General features: G+C 30.9%; 1 protein-coding gene across 1 annotated transcript in view; it reads left to right on the forward strand.

The window, feature by feature from the left end:
- Window positions 1-15,866, forward strand: part of LOC121121647 (uncharacterized) — a 90,865-nt gene extending 74,999 nt beyond the window's left edge. Inside the window, exons 2-4 of the mRNA XM_040716616.2 lie at window positions 11,641-11,933; window positions 12,008-12,339; window positions 13,382-15,866. Of these exons, the coding sequence (XP_040572550.1) occupies window positions 11,657-11,933; window positions 12,008-12,339; window positions 13,382-13,624 (852 nt within the window). The 5' untranslated portion in view covers window positions 11,641-11,656 and the 3' untranslated portion in view covers window positions 13,625-15,866. The remainder of the gene's footprint in view (window positions 1-11,640; window positions 11,934-12,007; window positions 12,340-13,381) is intronic.
- The last annotated feature ends 5,432 nt before the right edge of the window (window positions 15,867-21,298 follow it).

Consider the following 21,298-nt stretch of genomic DNA (forward strand, 5'->3'; position numbering starts at 1 on the left):
TCAGCCATTCTTGCGTCCGCTTAGCTTTGTGGGGCGGAGCCGAGTCCTGCTGCCACATCCACTGCCTGTCGCTGACAACAGACTTAGCATGGCTCTCATGGAACGCTGGGGTTCCTCGTTGATGATGTCCCTGACCTTGTTGATGAAGGTGACGCCCCGGACAATTCTGGTGTTCTTCTCCTCCTTCTTCTTCCTGTCAACAACGTCCATCGGATCCGATGACTCCTCCAGCTGCTTCCTGAGACTTTTGACCGTTCTAACTGGCATTGACAGAAGGCCAGAGATGTCAACATTGCTTAATTTCATGTGATCACTAAGCATAATCTGAATAGCAGCGCACCTACGATCTCTCTCATTGAACATAATGACTTTTCTTGGGCACTTAAAATGATGCTATAACTGAAGCCTATGATCCGGGAAAAATTTAACAACAAAAACAGACGGATCAGACATCAGCTGGTGGAGTAATGTCGGCAGATTTTGTCGACGCACTCTGTATTTTTTTAGAAATTGTCGATATTTCTACTTTTTCCCCCTTTATCAGTGCCCTAAGCATGGATTGGTTTATTTTGAAGTATTTCTTGATAAGATGTGAACAATAGGGAACAAACAAACATGAGTGAATCAAAAAATATCCGAAAGGTGGTGTGGCAGTCTGTAGCTTGTTGTTTAAATCACATTGACAATGAGCAATATTATTTCTTTTTAGTGTTAAGAGCCAAAGGTTTAATAGTAATAATTTGTTGATAGAAGTTGAAGATAATTTGTTGAAAAATAAGAAAATAATGTTGTTGAATGAAATTGAGATTACTCATCGTAGAATACAAAGGATTCTATTTTGAAGAAAAAAAAATCATTCCATTTTGCTTTTGTTGTGATGGGTGCATAATTTATTTTAATAACAAATTCTTTATTTTCATATTATTTTTAGTAAACCAAGGATGCAACATAATGTCCTAAAATGACGTCAATATTTCACAAAATCCTTTGGCATCTCTTTTTCCTATCTGCATTGTATGTAATATACTATAAGAATGTATGGAAATAATTGCATTTTCTATTTATTTTTATGTTATATGAATTAGGAGACACTCTGCCCAAACCACTATGATACATTGAATGGAGATATGTTTCTTCATAGAGAGCACTTTGAAAATTCTTCTCATTGAGTGTGATTATTGTTTTTACTCAACCATCAAATTCATTTTTTTCAAAAAAAAAAAAATTGTCAATAAACAAATTAAGGAATTTCTGCATTTTACTAGAAAACTTTTTTGTCATTCAGGCAAATTATACAGCAGAGCAAAAAATTTGTAGTTTTTTTTTGTGAATAACTGTGGATTTAAAGTTCAAAATAATTTAATATTTGAAATATAATTTTTTTTTTTTTGTAAATATTTGCAGGCTTTTGAAAATTTGTTCCAAACAATTGAATATTTAAAATATAAATTTTGAATTTCTTGTGAATAGTCACGATTATGGGAAGGTTGTGTTGACAAAATTTAATATTTGAAACTTAATTTTTAAGATTTTGCTCCAAAAAATTTAATTTTATGTGAATATCTGAATATTTTTGAAATAACTTACAAAAAATCTCATATTTAAATTTTTTTTGAAAAAATATAATATTTGATATTATACAAAAATCTCATATTTGAAGTTTAATTTAAGAGATTTTGTTCCAAAAAATTAAATTTCTTATGAATTTGGGAAGGTTTAGTCGACAAAATTTAATATTTTTAATTTAATTTGTAATATTTTGCTCCAAAAAAATAATTTTTTGTGAATAGCTATGGTGATTTTTGAAATGGCTTTCAAAAATTTCATACTAAATTTTTTTGAAAAATATAATATTTGATAAATATAAAGAAAATTATATTTAGAAAAAAAAAAATTTGAAATATAAATTTTGAATCTAAAAAATTTAATTTTATGTAAAAAGCTGTAGATTTTTGAAGGTTTTTTTGACAAAATTTAATATTTGAAATTTAATTTTTAAGATTTTACTCCAAAAAATTTAATTTTTTGTGAATAACTTTAGATTTTTTAAATACCTTTCAAAAAATGTATATTAAATATGATTATTTTCATAACAAATTTTTGAAAAATTTGATTTTATGTGAATAGCTATGGATTTTTTCAAAAAAAAATTAATATTTGAATTTATTTTGAAAAAAAATCAAAAAATATATATATTATCTTGTGGACGGCCCTGATAAATTTTATAATACTCTGTATTTGAAAGATTTCATCATCTTTAAAATTTTTAATTCAATATGATTGAAACTGTTTAATGTTTAGATCACTATAGAGCTTTTTAGTCTTCTTTTAGTACCTCATAATTGCCGATACATGCTATACACAACAAAGTTAATGTAACTTTCAATGGATGGTTTTCTGTTATATCTTTATGTTTAATTGAATATAGACTTAGTTGTATGAGAACCATCATTGATGATTGAAGCAATATACCTATAATATAACTACATATTACATCTCATTAATAAAACAAATTTCAATCTATTTTAGACTCAATCACATTCTAATAATGATCTTCTCCTCCTTCAAACGACATATAATTAATCAGAACTATATATATTTATCATTGTGCCTAGTTGTATCAATTATTGCATTTAAGAATTATATGGTGACTACTTTGTATATTTTTAATGCCATATTTCGTATATAGTGTGCGATGGTTATTTAACAAAAACTTTGAGCAGGTAGAACGTTGTTTGTTGGTTTGGCGGCTAGCCATAAGTGTTTGGTGTCAGTTTAAAAAAATTGGCATCAATTAACAAAGTGTTTATTCATCAATCATGGAAAAGGCAGAGAGTCTTTTTTACAATCTTCACAGGACAAAACAATGATGAGACTGCAAACCTCTTAAACCTGGACAAGTCCTTTATCTGGTGAGTCCGGAAGGAACGGAAGAGTCTGGAAGTGATTATAAATCAACACCAAAGCGTGCTGATCCCAATATGAGATCTAACTGCCCGAAGGATTAGGATTTCATTGTAAATTTGGAAAAAAATATCATTGATGATGAGTAGACTTAGGATTTTTTAGGGATCTTTTGACCAAAATGAGCAAAACAAGAGCGCTACAATTTTGAAAAATGAGCAACAAAATCATCGAAATTGAGCAATTTGTATTTAAAGAAAAGGACAGTTTTAAAAGGACTGTTTAATTTATTTGTGTTTTTTTATATCAACCATAATTTATTGATAAATTTTGCTATATTATATAGACAAATCAAGATATTAGAAAGATTTTATTCTGTTAAGTTTTGCATTCGATCAGTGATGTCATGATCAGAATTTTTGTGAATCAAATAAATTATTTTTCTGTGAAGTATTTTCCCTTTTTTTCAGAATGTATTTAATCCTTTTTTCGTCTTCAGAAAGTATATTTAGAGAACCAAACTTAGGTTGTGTATTAGATGGTAGATATTACCCATGACTCTTAACAGATTCAAATTAAATTCAAGGAAGGTTCAAGGAAAAATTTGGTGTAAAAGTACTTCTTGTGAATTTTGTGAAAAATAAATCGGCTCAATAATGCCAGTTCCAACGATACCTGTGCATAGTTATTTATATATGTAGATAATATGACTTACTTGAGCTTAATTTTGGAGACAAAATAACGGTTACAAATCGATAAAAAAGTAGGATTAGACGACGTCGTTTAATAGATAGAAAGGTTATAAAAAATTTGCAGATTTGTACAGGAAATTAACTTGAAAGTAACAATTTAAAAATCCCCACATTTTAGTGCCCATAAATTTGAATTTCATCATGAGTCGATTCAAAATTCTATAACGGTAGGAGTTGGGATGAGCAGTTTACTCTGACCCCATTAAGTAACGTTTTTACTAAATATTTCTTTTTTGTATGTTTTTTGAATAATATTATGTATAACAGAATAGAGGTAAAGTCAATAAATTTGGCAGTAAAGTTCGAGTCATCAGTACCCGTCCGAGGTCCATTAAAAAAGACATGAGTCCGGACTCGAAAATTGATTTATACATATTACACCCTGTGGCCGAGATTATCAAGAGAGATTAAATGTAGCTTTCAAATAATAGAAACACATTATGTTTCTAACCCCATTTACTTCGTTTGCTCTACGCCTTTAAATATTTCCCCAATTTATCTTGAGCACCCTGTATCTATATATGCAAAAAAAACTTTCATCAAAAAGAACTATCTACATACAAACCATGAAAAGGTTCGTTAAATGGATTTATAAATTATATATATATTCGTATATATAATTATGAAGAGACCACGAAAGGATGTATGAATGCATCTTTGATTTATCTTTATTAACATTTTTTATAAACTATAATTATAGGCATAAACAGCTATGAAGAAAATATTATATAATAAAAAATCATCATCATAATTGCTTTTGAATAATTAACTATAAATAGAGTTAGATTTAGGTTGAACTTCGGTTCAAGAATGATTTTTTTTATTCATGTTGGTCAGAATTGATTTTTTCTGAAATGATTTGCACCAATATTTTGGTCCAGAGCACGATATCAGACTGTAGAGTGAGGTTTAATCTTTTTCAAATAGTTGACCGATTTTTTCGGTATCAATATATGTATTATTATATAACTTATTTTCTTTTTTTTTCAATTCACGCGACAGCATCGACCCTTTGAAGGATCGATTACCAAGAACTGGGACAAAGTATCCCCCGTGGACGTGGTTAAGGTCTGCAAATCATTTAGGCCTCGTATCAAGCGAATGATTGGCGAAGATGGCAGACACATCGAAGGATTTTTTTTTTCTTTTGTATTATCATATCTTGTAAATAAAATTTCAAGCCTCTACTTTATTCCCTTATTGATCAGAATGCAATTAAATGTGATCCGGATTTACTTAAACGACCCTGCACAACACATTTAACTTCAAATGACGTTCTTGTAGGTCGATGTTCACAATTTTGAAACACACATGATCGCATAAACTATTTATCTATAGAAATGTTGTAGACCAAATTTTAAATGGAACTGACTGTTACAAAATTTTTGTTAGAAACCCGTCCAGACTAAAGTTCTTCAAAGGCTTTAATTTGTGCATTCTAAAACGGCTCTGAGGAAAGAGGCAAGGTCCCGGTTTAAACACATTTATAGGGTTCAGATTAAGTCCAAGACCGAATATATTTTTTGCTATGTCTTGAGGGATTTTTTATAGACCGATTCCAACTTTAGGACAATTAGTATGAAAGGCCAAGTCTGATATTTCAAGGCAAAACTACCTCAAAAAGACAAATCTGGCAACCCTTACAAATATTTTTCAAGTATGTTTGTACGTATTATGGGCGTTATGGTACTGTTACAATTTCGCAAAAAAATACTAGTGGGCCGCACCTAAATATTAGGCGAGTTGCAATGTGGCCTGTATATCATGGGTTGTATATCCCAGTAATGAAAATCCGCTGTATATTTTAGCTTGCCCAGTTTTTTTAAATTAGTAATCTGAAGAATGATTTTTCATTTCCTTAGCAGTTTTCATTATCATTTAATTCCTGATTTATGAACATTCTTTCCAAAATAGATTCAATTGAACATTCGTGTGTGCTCATAAAGAACCGAGCATTATCCTCTGACGATTTGTTGCAGAGTTATAATTTTAAGTCTTTGTTGAACTCAGAGTAGAATTGGAGATCAACATTGGAGGAATTCTATCAAATGTCCTTGTTAATATCATTTTCTTCTTCCTTCTATATGACACCTGATTGTAGCTGATCTAAAGAAACGTCTTTCTCTCCTCCCAAAAAAAATCTTCCAATTGTTAGGGTCTGGATTTGCCTGAACGACCTTGTAAACATGGGCTGATATCAAAATATATATGCAGACGTCATCAACAATTTATCTATAGAATCCGTCTAGTACTAATTTTAAATGAGGCCCATTTTTTGTAAGATCGATCAAGACCTAGTGAGTTCAGTACACAAAAAATCGTAACGGTCTCAAACCGGTCTGGAATTTTCAGACGGAAGCCCAAATCTAGTATATAGTCTTGTAATTTAAAAGGTTGTATTTTGGTTGTTGTTCTCATATTTCATTTACAAAAGGAATAATTAATTAATTAATAGTATTATTGTCTATATTAATAATAGCAAGGATATGAATGTATACATTTGTATATATTCTATATGTTCTTTACAATTAAAGAGAATTTGTAAGTTGATTAATTATAGATGTAAGTCGAAGGATCGGAGTCTCTAATAAATTCGAAAGAATTGATGCAATCCATGTTATTGAGATATTTATAGATTTTCTTAGAAGAGCTTAAAAATTTTGAGTGATCATTATACAGGAAAAAGGATTTACTGCATTGTTAATAATAATCTAAAATACACAAAGGAGAGCAAACAAGGATTACTTATAGAACCCCAAAAGAGTTTTCCACCCCTTAAATTATGGAGTAATAGATAGGATTTTTGTAATTAACAAATACTATTATATTTAGTCAATTTAACTTTTCAACCAGATCTTGTTGTTACCATATGAAACCTTATCTTGAGTTTTACTGTCGGATTCTGTTCTTTGAGATATCGATTATTTTGGGAAGTCTGTACGTACACGTTCAGTTACATTATACCGGGTGGTCCATTAAAATCTGAACTCTTTAAATTTTAAAATTCAACAAGAATTTTTTTTAATTAATAATAGAATTTTAACAAAATTAATAGTATAAATAGATTTGTGTTTGAGCTCTCTTATTCATTAATGTAGCAATCCTTTGCGGCAATGATGCTGAGGAGGAGGAAGGTCTGGCACCCGCTGCGGGCTTAGTACTCTCTCATAACCTCAGTATTTGGATGACAGACACTGCAGACCTTCCCCTCGACATGTACCGAAAAGATGTAGTCGAAGAGGGTCCGGCAAAAGGGCTGTCGGGGAGCCAAAAGTGTCAAAAAAGAGATCAAAAACTAATGCAAAAGTGTCTTGCAAGAAGGGGATAGGTTCTTTTCATTGCTTGTGTCAACCTTACAAGGCTCTTTCCACCCACTTTTTTTGATAGGTCTCTGGAAAGTCTAGTGTGGAATCCCGTGATCACTTGCATGGGCCCTCTTGGAATTGAGGGAATTTGCCCGGGCTGTTTTCTTTCATTCTTCTTGGTCCAGTTAGGCCTTTTTGACCGAGCCTTTCATACTTGCTGATGGCATAGACGGTGGTCCTAGATACGCCCAACTGCTTGGGGGACGCAAATAGAAATTCGTCGATCACGTTCAAATGTAATTTTCTCGACGTGTACCTAAGCTACAAATCTCAGGTTTGTTTTGTTTTGTAACTAATTAATTATAATTTAAAATATCGAAATATGAATTAATTTCACATAAAGGAAATTCCTCGGGCAGATGGAGTAAATATAAGTGTTTACTTATACTTAATCAGTGCAACTCCATATGACCAATTAAAGGAATATTTTTTTAAAAACTCTGAACCACAAAATTCGATATATTATTAGTATTAGTAACTTTTATATCTTATCGTGTTGATAAAATAAGGACGACACAAGAAACGGTCACCCAAAGGACCCATCAATATAGCTGTTGTTGATCATTCCTGATTGTCTTTAGTCTCATCAACAGTTAAGAAAATATCCTTTTCTCCCATTTCCCGCTTAATTTTAGAGATTTAATCCTAGCTAACAACCTTCATTAATATTTGTAGAACCGTCCTTCTACTAAGGACGGTTCTACCAACGAATTTCTCCATAAATTTCAAAAATTTGGGGTTCTCTACGCTAAACAATGTATATTACATGAAAAAACATCTTTAAGAGGTCGGAGATTAAAGTTAGAGCTACCAAAATCATTATGAGTCAGATGTTGATTATATGCAATTATGTTATTGATGTGGGATGAGGGCATTGAGTGTCGTTTGATTCTGGATGAGGGTACTTTCATTACTTTTTTTAAAAAGTACAAGCAATCACCAATTTTCCTATTCAAATCTCAAAATAGTAGTTTATCAAAGTTTTATTTTTTTTAAAAGTACAAGCAATCACCAGCCTTTCTAATCTCATCACATATTTCTCACTGTGAGGACCATGGATGGGTAGGGATAAGAAAATTGTCGAAATCCTCTTTGAGCATAAATTTTATAAAAGTTATAATTTGGTAACCCGGAATTAATTTATGCTCTTATTAATTATTTATCCTTATTTCGTTTGTAAAGTGATCTCAGTCATCAAATATATCCTCCATTATTATTCTGAACATTTACAGGGTTGGGCAGCTAAACGTGGACTGTTAATGAGTTTTAAATTTATCTAATATATAGTAAGGCTTTGTGATTATTTTTTGACACTCTGATTCAGCCATCTTTTGTTCATAAAAGCACAGTACTAATCATTTCGACACATCATAAGTGAGCAAAAAGGCAGTGCATCTCAGATTTCCTTGATGCTGAAGTTGAGGTGGCGAGGATTATGAACATTGTAAAGTCTTGCAGGTTTTTCAAGATAACCAAGATGAAGAATCATGAAGAAAACCTCTCCAGGAAAGCAGGAAGTGAAGGGCACAATTTAAAGAGGGATCCGTAGTTCCTGTCCAGCTTGGAGAAGAAAATCAAGGAGAACCCCCACCAAATCGATGAATCGCCTTACCAACAACTTCTACGTGGCTGCTAGGGCCATTAAGAGACTTGGGATTGACTTCATATTTTTGATATTATTGAAAATAAAAAAATATATCGAGGTATTTTGAAATAACGGCTAGAGTCCACATTTTGTTGCACATCCCTTTACTTTTCTTTTGGACTTAGACTCACGAGAGTGTATACTCTTTTGACATCTTTAAGGATGAGTATCTCCCAGCTATTATTATTTATTTTTTTTAATACGCATTGTTCTTATACCTAAAGCATATCCATCTCTAATCTTACTTGAAATGTCAATGACATCTTATACATTAATCCATTAATGCTCATCAATGCCAAATTAAAATAATCCTCTTCATTTAAAAATATGTAATACTATCATATTTTATATTCGTCAAAGAGTATCTGTTATAAATTTCAACAGTTCATAATATATTAATATATTTCGTAGTTAATATCGACTATTTTTCCTGCTATGTCAAAAATAGCGGATGTATTTCTCTAGTGCAGCGGTTGGCAACCTTTTACACTCAAAGAGCCATTTGACTCATTTACCAAAGGAAATAAAACACTGAGAGCTGCAGATACTTTATGACATATAAAATGAAGATCTTTATATAGTTCATTTTATTTTAACTTTACGATTTACTCGTAAAATTCTTACGAAATACAAAGAAAATAAAGAGTTACAATTGAAAAGTCTCCCAAGAAGAAGTCATATATATTTTTGTATACTGAAATAATTGTGGTTTTTTTTTCTCTTCATTCCAACTAAGAGAATTGTTGGTGCCTTACTCCAAAATTAATCATCAGTTCATCTCTTAAAAAATCTACTAAAAAAACGCCAAGTTAAAGATATCTTTCAAATGAATTAAAAAGTGGCACTTAAATTCTAACTATACATGTACAGTAACAAAAAATGCTGTTAGCTTTAATCCTAGTCATCCTTTGGGTATTTTCATACGTGCATCGGAGCCTTAACCTGAATTTAAAAAAAAACATAATTCACAGAACTGAAAGGTTACTGTTTACGGAACCCCTTCCCAGACATGTCGCATCATGATTAAAGACAAGGTACTGTATTATAATTGTGTGTCACTCACGGCTTTTATAATTTGATGGAAGTAAGCATTCCATTTTAATCATAAGTTATATTAAGCCATGCAAAGACTTTGAAAAATGTTTAATAATAGACTGTACACTTTTTTTGACTGTCTCTCTTTCTGTATAGTCAATAAGTTTTTAGGGGTTGAATTTGAAGGAAATGTAGTCCAATATTTTAAAAGCTACAATGTTATTTGGTATTACTTCTAGTCACTTAAACAATACTGAGGAAGAAAAGGCATTGAATGTTGCCCTCAGTAGTGTCTAAGCTTATGTGGCACATAAATTATCTGGAAAAAAACTTATTGAGCCAGATGATATACGTGGAATAATGATTTCAGCAGAAGTAAGATATTGAATGGTTTCCTTCAAAATTCCACAGTTGCACGGAAGGAATTGGGATTTTGCCGCATATTTGGTCAAATTTTATCCATCAATCTCTGCAAGACATTTCAAAACTTTAAATTTGATGTTAAGGCAGTTAAAAAGAAAATAAAAATGTATTATTTAGGTCCGGGTATAGGATACTATTAAAGGAAATTAATTTTTAACTATAATGTTGAATTATGTTTTTACAAACGCATTTTTCCTTCTATATATTCATTTTTTTCATTTGTATATTTATATAAATAATTAGACATAATTAATCGGCTGTTGAGGAAAAAAACCCAAAAAAACCCCCAAATTGATCATATGGGGGTAACTTAACTAATAACTTTAACAAAGGTTCTAAACTATAACTGTAATTATTTAGTATCTTAACTCATCCCACAAATGATGATTACAATTAAAACGCATAGTTATAACCGAAATATTTCTATATTATTTGAATGGGTGGATATTCGGGACAATATAAGTATCGTTAATCAATTAAAGGTTTCAAACTAAATTAAAATTATTAGATATTTAAACTCATCCCACAAATTTAACTATTAAGGCTACAATCACGGGCGTCTGCAGAATTATATTGGGAGGGGGGGAACAGTTTGGTTTAAAATTACAATTTTTTGGGAAAAAAATTTGAAAAATTCATAGTTATTCACAAAAAGTTCAAAATTTCAGAGTTGTTTCCAAAAAATGAATTTTTTGTAAAAAAAAGTCTAAAAATAAATAACAAATATAAAATTTTTAGGGAAAATAAATAACAAATATAAAATTTTTAGGGAAAAAAAAATCTAATATTATATTTTTTGTAGACAAATTTCAAAAAAATCCAATGTTATTTACAAAATATGAAATTTTTTGGAAAAAAAATTCACAAATCTAAAGTTGTTTGGACAAAACTGAATTTTTTTGGAAAAAAAATTCAAAATTTAATTTCAAATATTAAATTTTTCGGAGAAAATTTCAAAATTTTATACCTATTTACTACAATTAAATGTTGGGGGGAAAAAATGAAAAATTTAATTAAACTTGAAGTATTAAATTTTTTGAAAAAACAATACAAATGTTAAATTGTTTGAAAAAAAAATACAAATATTAAATTTTTTAGTCAGAATCAAAAATTCTTTAATTTGGGCTGGTGGCTACAGTCTTTCCCTGCAAACGCCCCTGACAATTGACTCAAATATCTTTATAAAATATTGGGCAACGTGTGAGTGTCCTCATGAACAACGGAGAATAATAGCAAGGATTTGTTAGTGAGTTATCTTCCATATTATTTAATCAAAATCTATCTGTTCGTCTATGCCTTCTAACTTCGAATAATGCGTTGTACTAGTAGGTTATAAACTATATTTAAATTCATTGGTATCTTAACTTATTCTAGAAATTTGAGTCGAATCAGCATATTAGACTCAATATATGTATATAAAATATTGGATTTTAAATTGTGATTTCCTTCTTTCCCTAATTTTTTTATTTTTAATTGTTTTATTTTGACATAATACATATATAAATGTTTATTCCAGATCATACGCGTGTAAAATGTTTCGACGACTCCTCCAAAACTTTATTCACAACGACAACGAAAGAAATGAAGGAACATTATCGAATTGCCCATCCAAAGGAGCAGATGGTGAAAACATTGGTGTGTCTCCACAAGATGATAATCAAAAAAACACAAAAACTTTTAAAGAAAAGAGAAAAAGTATTAAATCCTCCAAAAGAAGATCCGCTCGGAGACGGACTCCACCCGCGGGATACAACAATGAAACTAATATAATGTCAGGAGAAAACAATATAGATGATCAAACTGCAATGTGTAAGAGAGATAATCACTCTTATTTTATTTATTTATTTATTTTCGAAACCTAATTCCAATTTTTTACTTTTTAGTGGAGCCTGAGCTTGAGATCATCACTTTTAGTCCAAGGCAAGTGGAAATTCTACGCTCTTCATGGAAAGTAATTTATTCGGATTTAGAGTCTGCACTTTGCTATGGCTCTATTGGAACAATGACCGAGAATGAAAGGACCTTTATGACAGTGGCTTTTATTCGACTGTTTCAAGAATATCCTCAGACCCAGGATTATTTCCCTACATTCCGAAATGTACCCCTCGAGGAGCTATCAAATAATACAAATATGGTGCAGTTACTCCATGAGCACTCCATCAAAGTTATGCAAGTCATTGAAAAAACCATTTCTCGGATAGAAAGTTTGGATAAAGTGAGATATTTTTTTATACGATATAGATAGAGGCGACAAAGGGAGGATCAGCATAGAAAGGCTGTATAGATCAAAATCTTTAGTCTGCAGTAGTGACATCGCTAGCCCCCTTTTTTTTGGGGGGGGGGGCATATATTTTTGAACCCCTTCTAAATTTTTTACCATATCAAATATATATTTATAAATTTGTTTTTGGGGTTATCATCCATGGAATCCAAAATGGTGGAACAGATTAGTCTGAAATTTAGCAAGTAGACATATAAAATAAGCAAATATGTTCAGTTGATATTATTTTGGCCTCTAAGGTCATTAAAAGCCTATTTTTGACAAAAATAAAACCTTGTTATCCTTCTTTCTTTGAATATATGTATCTCTCCTTCTCTTCTTCACTTGTCTCCTCTTCCTCTTTAACTTCCTACATACCTCTCATTATCTATTTTCTCCTACCTTCATTATTTGTTTCTACTCTTCTCAATTCAGCACTGGAACACGGGCACCCTCTTCTATTGTTGATAATTTATAGCTAGAATGGGCACTCGGTAGAGTGCAAAATCTCCACTTAAAATTAAATTGAGGCAGGCATTTCAGTTTGTTCCAAAGATATATTCGATTATGCATTATTAAATGGACTCTTAGTATGGCCATACATAATATTTGTACCAAGCTTGAACTAAAGTCGATCTGTAAGTTTTGCCATAATCCTGGTAATTAATACATAAACTAACTAATAAACAAACCAAAAAAAAAAAAAAAAAAAAACAGAGGCAAAACTTAGTTGGGGTAGGTAATAAAGTTGATTGACGTCATCAAGGACCGAACTTTATAAGTTTTAGGACTGATGCGCAGGACTGAAATGGATCGGACCAAGACTGAACTGTAACAGTCTTCAGTCCTTAAAAAGGACTGACACAACACTAAGGTTGGTTATACTCTTTTTGTCAGCTGGTATCCTTGCTCAATCATTCTCATTTTTGTCACCTCTACGTACAAACTTGTTTACATATATTTCAATAGCTATATAAATATTATTTATATTTTTCAGGCTACGCCGTATCTTTTAAAATTAGGGATGTTTCATAAGCATGCTGGCATCCCCTATGATTACTTTGGAGTCCTCGGAACATTTTTTATCGAAGCAGCAAAACCACGGATTCAGGATTCACGTATTTGGAGCGAGGAGTTAGAGGATGCATGGATGGAGCTCTTTAGTCATATTGTTCGGGTTATGACTCATGGACACAAATATCACTCAGGAGTGGCCGTAAACACTTATTCACAACTCTAAGGGAGTAGAAAACGGAGAAGATAACATAATCTGTAATATTTTAGTGGCATGGAGCCTGGAGTTGTCTTACTCTTGTTTTTATTTTGATGTAAATTATTATAAATGTACAATTTAGATTGTCCCATGGGATATAAATCAATTTTATTCTCCAAAAATCTCGGTAATTCAGATATTAAATTTTAGAATACAGTTTTAAGATCAAACAATGCAAATGAGTTCTGTCATGTATCTCTTTCAAATATTATAGGATAATACAGGTCAATAAATGTTTGGCCGTGGGATGAGATTGTCTGTTCCTGATTGCTTTTACCTACAGAAATCTGGCAATAACCAAGGGTTACCGCAGGATTAATTATTTTTGGGGAGGAGGGGTCTGGGTTTTTGGATATTTTTCTTGAAAATAAATCCAAAAATTAAAAAATTTTGAATTTTTTTTTCAAAAATCCATAGATTTTCTTAAAAAATTTCAAAAAATAATTTTTTTTTTTTTTTGAAGAATCATATTTTTTGGATATTTTTTTTGGGGCGGGGGAAGCTAAAAACCCCTCCAGCCCACACCTATTGACGCCCCTTATGACTTCCATAACATAAAGTACATGTTTTATGACCATCAGAGAACAACATTTCATACGCTATCAATAAACCTTCATAGCTTAATAAATATAACAACATATTTACTCAAATTACAATCTTAAAAAGGTTTCATAATATTGATTTTGTTAAGTTGCTCTTCATAAATGTGTGTGTGTGGTTGTGTTTATCTAACAATCACGCCAAAATCAACGAATTGATATTGCTGATTTTTTTTATATTGGTTTTTAAGGTTCAATAGATGGTTCTAGTAACAATTTTATGTACTTAAAGGCCATGAAAGTCTTTAAATAGCATTTTTCTATTAACTATTTCTTTGACTAAAAAATGAATATTTCAAATAAAACACAAAATATGGAATGTAAAATTTTAAGAATTATTCTGGTATTGATATACTAAGGGGGATTTGATTCATCCTAATGTTTATTAATAAAACCGATAGTGTCTATTATAAAGTAACATGTATTTTCTTATATGACAAACTATGATTTTTATTCTTGTGATTAAAACTGAGGAATTTATTAAACTTTAATTTTTTTGTACATACAAGACATTTTTTCCAATTCAGAAAAAGATACAGAAATAACAAAATTATTTTTGGAATCTGGAAATATGTAGTTTTGGTTTTTCAATTTATTTAGATATTTCAAGGCCAAAAGTAGTAGTAAATCATTTAAATATTATAAAAATATATCTGTCATAAAACACTCTGTAGGACACACAACCAGAGATTCCCGGTTATTAATATCATTTTTATGTTTCTCAAAGTAAAGGCAATCCGGAATATACTATCCTAATTCTATGGCAAAGCAAAGTTAAATTTATTTTTACTAGTTTAATTAATTAACGGATACATGGAAGACTATCGACGTCCTTTTATTCCCCTTTTTTCCCACTTGAGTCATAGATCATTTTTCATTCATATATACTTCATGCACTTACAGCTCTTAGAGCTTAATTTGTATTACGATCCATTTTTCATCGTAATTCTTTAGAAATAAAACTTTAAATGATATCTGTGCTAAAATAATGAGTTTTACATTTAAAATATTAGTCAAATTAAGTGTGTAGATTAAAACTTGACATAAAAAAATGCGAGGAAGTTCAATTTTTGCTTAAATTTGTGGTTTTGCATTTTAAAAATGCTAAGCACAATATATTTTACTCTCAGATATATTATAGTACTTAACAAAATACTATTGACTCATTTGGGAAAAAATAAAAATGCCGTCTTTATTCCTGGTATCTTGAGTTCCATGACGAAAACAACATCAATAACCTTTAAAAAGAATCATTCAAATCTTGTTTGCCATTATTTTTGAACACAAAATAAGAATTAATTGATGACTTGTTGGAATACCATTATAATGAATAGAATAAAATAAAACCTTAATATATATTTTCTATATAATATTACCGTAGGGAAGACGTGAATAGTTTTGTTTAATTATTCGGAGATAATTATATTTTTGTGGGACACCTTAATGTACATACATGTATACTATTCCATAAGCTTAAAAGGAAATGCTGATACTTATTACTCACAGTCCTGTACAATAATATACCAATTTGATAAATATATATAGATTAATAAAATGTTAGCTCTATCAACAACTGTTTTAAGAGTTGAATAAATCATTTTTAAAATATATATACAAATGATATTGTCGAATATATTTTTATTTTTTTGTGACGTCTTCGTTGTGGATACCGATCGTTGTAGGGGACTTAACAGGCAAGTCTTAGTGTAATAAAAAGCCTTTTTTTTCAATAAATTTCCCTTATTTTCCCGATGGAGGGCTTTCGTAATGTGTATCTCACATTGTATAAATGTTATTGGTGTACCTGGGATAGATTTGAAAAGATGGAATTTCGTACCAAAAGAACTTTTTAGCTATTTTTGTGATTGTTCGTCTCAGTGTTGTTTGAGTGTGCGTCACAGTAGGACACCAGGAAATAGAAAATACGTGATATTGACAGTTTTTCTTCAAATAAGGACAAAACGCAAGACAGGTGTCTGAAAATGTAAATAGTGTTCAGGGTCTTAAATCACGTGGAATTTTAGTCTAGTCAATCCATTCTAGATTTTTGATGTCAAAGATGCGAATCGAGTTGTCGAAAATGTGGATAAAATAATATAAATCGTCGAGTCCAAGATGACTGCCATCATGTCGTTACCATTATTGTATCACGCAACCTTTCTTCCAAAAATAAACGGGGGGAAAGGCCCTCAATCATCTGGTAGTAAGCCAAATAAGTCAATCATACCAACTGTCATTTATATCTTATTTACTCTCAGTCTATCAATGTCATATTATTTCTTCACTATTTTTAAAATGAATTACATATTATTAAAATCTACATAGTATTTTATTCGATACTATATTATAAATATTGATTAGTAATATTTTATTAAAAGCGTAGCTACATATATAATTATATATTAAGAGCAAAATTTATTCATAGAAATAATAAAATGGCTAAATGATAAAATGCAAGAAATTGTATTCCTGTCCTTTTGGAAACAGAGCAAGGGTATTTATAACTTAGTTCTTTGTTTATTTATCAAAAAGAATAAATTATGAAATGGCCATGACGTATAAAGCGAGAGTAAGGAATCGAAACCTAACAACAAAATTCATAAGGTATTAGGACAGGATTGATTGCCAAGGAGATAAAAATTAATAGATTTTTTTTATCGATTAAAAAAATTGATTACTTTTAATACACCTTATATATCAGATCTAAAAATGTTTTTAAAGTTATTAGTTTTACGGAAAATGAGATATCATTTGGAACAAATGGAATATCAGAGAAAAAATTTGAAACCTCATTCCCCAAAAAATATCAAGTCTCAGCAATGAACGTCAGTTACGGCAAAGGGTAGAAACAAAGATTCAAGAATACTTTGATATACGAGATCCACAACATCCGAATTTTTATTAGGATACAATCTAGTTGAGAGTTGGAGACAGAACGCGAGAGCCACTTCAAGTTTTTTTGTTTTTTTTTATGAAAACCATATGAGATCTTCCATATTTTCGCAAGTCATCCTAGGTTACTAAAGAGACAGATTTTGAACTACTTTGACAATACAATCTAAATGAGAATGAGAGCTTGTCAAAACTCATCAAGGGACTCTTTCCGAAGAAACATGAAAACAGAGTTAAGGAGACGAACAGATGGATGTATCTTGGTTTATCATGAATATACGAGATAGATTGCCAAACATAAAGTTGTTTGGTGGAATAATTAATTTTATCACCACACATAATCTGATCAAATCAAATAGTTTTCTTAACCAAATAGAAATACTAATGAGGGTTGTTTATGTCAACCTATGAATGTCCTGAACAGAAATACAGTCTCCATGTATATAGTGTTCACTCCTTTGACTTACAAGCTCCGTCAAGGAACGAATAAAACTCGTACCTCAAAGTATAGAGTATTTTTACCTGACATCAGAATTATATATGTCAGCGATTTTGGGGACCTAAACAACCCAATTTTATAAGAAAGAAAATCCTATTTTTTTTATTAGTAGTATGATAGTCTGTACAACTACAACTCTCCAAAAAATTATCAAATCTCTCTTGCATAAATAGGCACACATAAGGATAATAGCTCTAGAAAATAAAATAAAAACACTCTTCAAATTGCCAACAACAAAAACTAGCTAAAATATCCTTAGGATTTACAACTCTATTTATAAAGAAATTGGAAAAAATATGATGATAATGTTGAATATTTGCTAGTACAACCCCATAAAAGATGGGATCACTACAAAATGGAACAAAAATCCTTGACATGCATGTTTTTTAATAGTGTAAAGACTACTTTGCTGATTTTTGGCCATGGTCAATATGACATTCGTTATCACCAGATTGTAACCCCATCGAATATGCCATTTTGGACGCCGTTGAAACAAAGGCCCATACAACTCCCCATGCCAATATAAATGACCCCTCAAGGCTGCAGTTGTGAAAGAGTGGCCTGACATGAGACAGATGGCTACCAAATTTTATTCACTATATATCTATATTTATAAAGCAAAGTATGCATGTCTTTATGAATATCTGAATGTATGTATGTATGAAAACGAGTCACCAGGTACATTAGATATACTTTTAGTATTTCATGATGTATATTGTGAACATACTTCGAACAAAATGAGTAAAAATGTATTTGTATTAATGAAATATTGCAGACATGTGCGTGCTGTATTATTTCTATTATTGGTCTCTATTATATATCAAAAAGCATGTGCATATGTCAGCAAGATTTGCATTAAATATACACGGTGGCATTTTAAAATGAGTTTTGCTGGGTTTTATTAGTGAGAGCTCTAAAGACTAAAGTACTCATCAGATATCCCAACATATTAAATTGTCAAGATTTAAACTCAATTATTATTCGTTCATTCTTTGATATAAGTATTAAGTAGTTACGTAAGTAGTAGTAGGATTTCTTGGGGAGTTATTTTCCTTATTATTAAAGCAAAATTTTTGCTTTAGCCGACACTTAATTACTCAAGGGAATGCCTCGTAATTCGGCTAGTTTGTAAATAAATATATTAATTATCATTGTTCTAACTACTGTACTTCATGTTAATCTTAATGAAGTTCAAGAAATATTTTTTTTTCACGTTTTGCGTACGCACGTTCTCTCCTCAAGGATAAAAAAATTCCCGTCAATAACAGCCTTGACTCGATCTCGTAATTGGGAGCAGGTCTTGATCTCAATCTCCATAGGCAGATTCCAGAATTCTTCCAGGATCTTAGACATCTGCTCAGATTGTTTGTTGCAGGAGGATATGTTGTTGTGTAGCCCAAATGTGCTCCACATAAAGAAGTACATGGTGTTGAGGTCTGGTCACAGTAGAAGCCAAACAGTGTCTCCAACATATTATTATTAAAAAAATACTTACAATCAAGTCAACGTTTTTTTAAAAAAACAGACGGTTAACATTTCTGGCTAGCTGTCAAAACAACAAACAACGTTTAGCCTGTGAATGTGCAGCGGATGAAGGCACTAAAATACAGTGTACTATATACAGTGTACCCTGAAACTGTTTTCCATACTTAAGGGTAAATATATTAATCAATGTTTAGAGATTGCACAAGGCCTTTGAAGTTGTAGATTACACCATTTTTGTGAATAAAATGGAATTATTACATATAAAATCTTATATATAAGGTGTTGTAAAACTAAATCTATTATGTTTAATATATTTTTTTCTATTAATGTTTATATCTTTGGCAATCAAAACTGTGCTTACATAACGATCGAACTCGACAATTTTCATTATTTTATCCACATTTTCAACAATTGGCCTTCCAGAGCGTTCTGCATCTTTCACATCAAAATTACTGTGCAATAGAATCGAGAAAACTAAAATTGGCCCTTAATTGACTGTTGGAGTATCAGGATCACTACTGCTATTCACATTTTCATCCACATGACTTGTATTTTCGCCTTGTTCGAAGAAAAAAATGTCAAATATGGAGTATTTTCTATTTGGGGGTGTTCATCTTTGACCACCGCTCAAAAGAGTCTGAGTAAAACAATCACAATTATTGCATGGAAAAACGAATTAAAACATTTCAATCAAGGAGTTCTAACATAGGGTCACGATTGGTAATGACCTCATCAATGACAAAATTGCTAAGCACTCCCTGGTATGGTCTGCAGCTCAAACCATTATTTGGTAAGTGTTCCTTTATTCAATGGGGATTAGGGATTCTATTTTGGATATAATCCGAGGCAAGGTTAAGAAGCCTGTCTTCTGTAGGAATCTTAACACTCCAAAGAAATTAGAGGAAGAAGCCCTGTGAAAATATATTTTAACCTTTCATGACCTAAAGACGCAAACCCCCTTTTTTGATAGTCGTTTTTACTTCCCTTTAAAAAGAGCGATAAAAGATTTTAATATTTCTAGAGCCTGGGATGTTAAAATGACTTTTATGAAACCAACATAAGAAGCTCAATCTATTTGTGATTACTATTTAAATTTTTTATAGCTTCGAGAAAATTGCAGAAAAATAATTTTATCTTCCCTTTTGTATATTTCGGATGGAAGGAAATTTACCGCACGATTTCAGATCTTTGCCAATTGTATCAAATTTTATAAAACATGCAAAGATTGTAGAAAAATGTTTAATAATATACTGCATGCCTTTGTAGATTGGAAGGCTGTCAAAATTCTACAAAGTTTTGTCTCCATCAACATCAAGGGTCTGGAAAATGAACCTTTGAATTTAATCAAAGCCTCGATACTCTTCGGATCATCTCAAAGGAAGAAGCAGTCTCTACAGAATTCTAAAGCCATTTATTTTGCTTTATTAAACTCTGAGGCATTAATTGGAGGAATGCTTACATCCTTTGAGCCAATATACCCTTACAAACTTAGAGCAGTTTTTATGGCATCCGCTGCTAGATATGCCACCCTTTCCTTGAAAATCCCCAATGATGATGACACGTCCTGGATCCCGCCGGCAAAAGAAGTGAAATTCTATCCATCGGTATCACTCCAAAATAAGAAGCTACTAAAGTCAACCCTCAGAAGTTTTAGAATTTCTAACCCAGACTCTTGATTGCTATTGTTTAGTTTGGTTTTTATTATTTTTATATAGTAACAGTTATGGATGTGTTTTATTAATGATGATTTTTTTAAATTATTATTATTGATGTGCTTCATTTAAAAAAAAGTTTAAATCACTACCACTTAATTTCCCCCACTAGAATACACTCCTTGCCTGAAATAGGCTATTTTGTGTTTTATTTTTTAACTGGCCTCATTGATAGAAATTTTTGAAAGTGCTTATTTGAAGCAATAACTTAAAAATATAATGCTTAGTTATGTATATTTATTTACCTAATTGCTTAGTACATATAAAAGGAACGGTGAATAATAATAATTAAAAAAAATGGGAATCACTAACATTGAAGGAAAAGTTCATTCTATTATGTTGACTCCAACAATACTCGAATTTTTATATGGAAATCTTATATTATACATACGTCAAAGACAATAGTGCAATATGCGGTACAGTCATACTTTATATACCATTTTGTATGACAAAT

The sequence above is a fragment of the Lepeophtheirus salmonis genome, chromosome 7, assembly GCF_016086655.4.
Source record: "Lepeophtheirus salmonis chromosome 7, UVic_Lsal_1.4, whole genome shotgun sequence".
In the NCBI taxonomy this organism is placed as follows: Eukaryota; Metazoa; Arthropoda; class Copepoda; order Siphonostomatoida; family Caligidae; genus Lepeophtheirus; species Lepeophtheirus salmonis.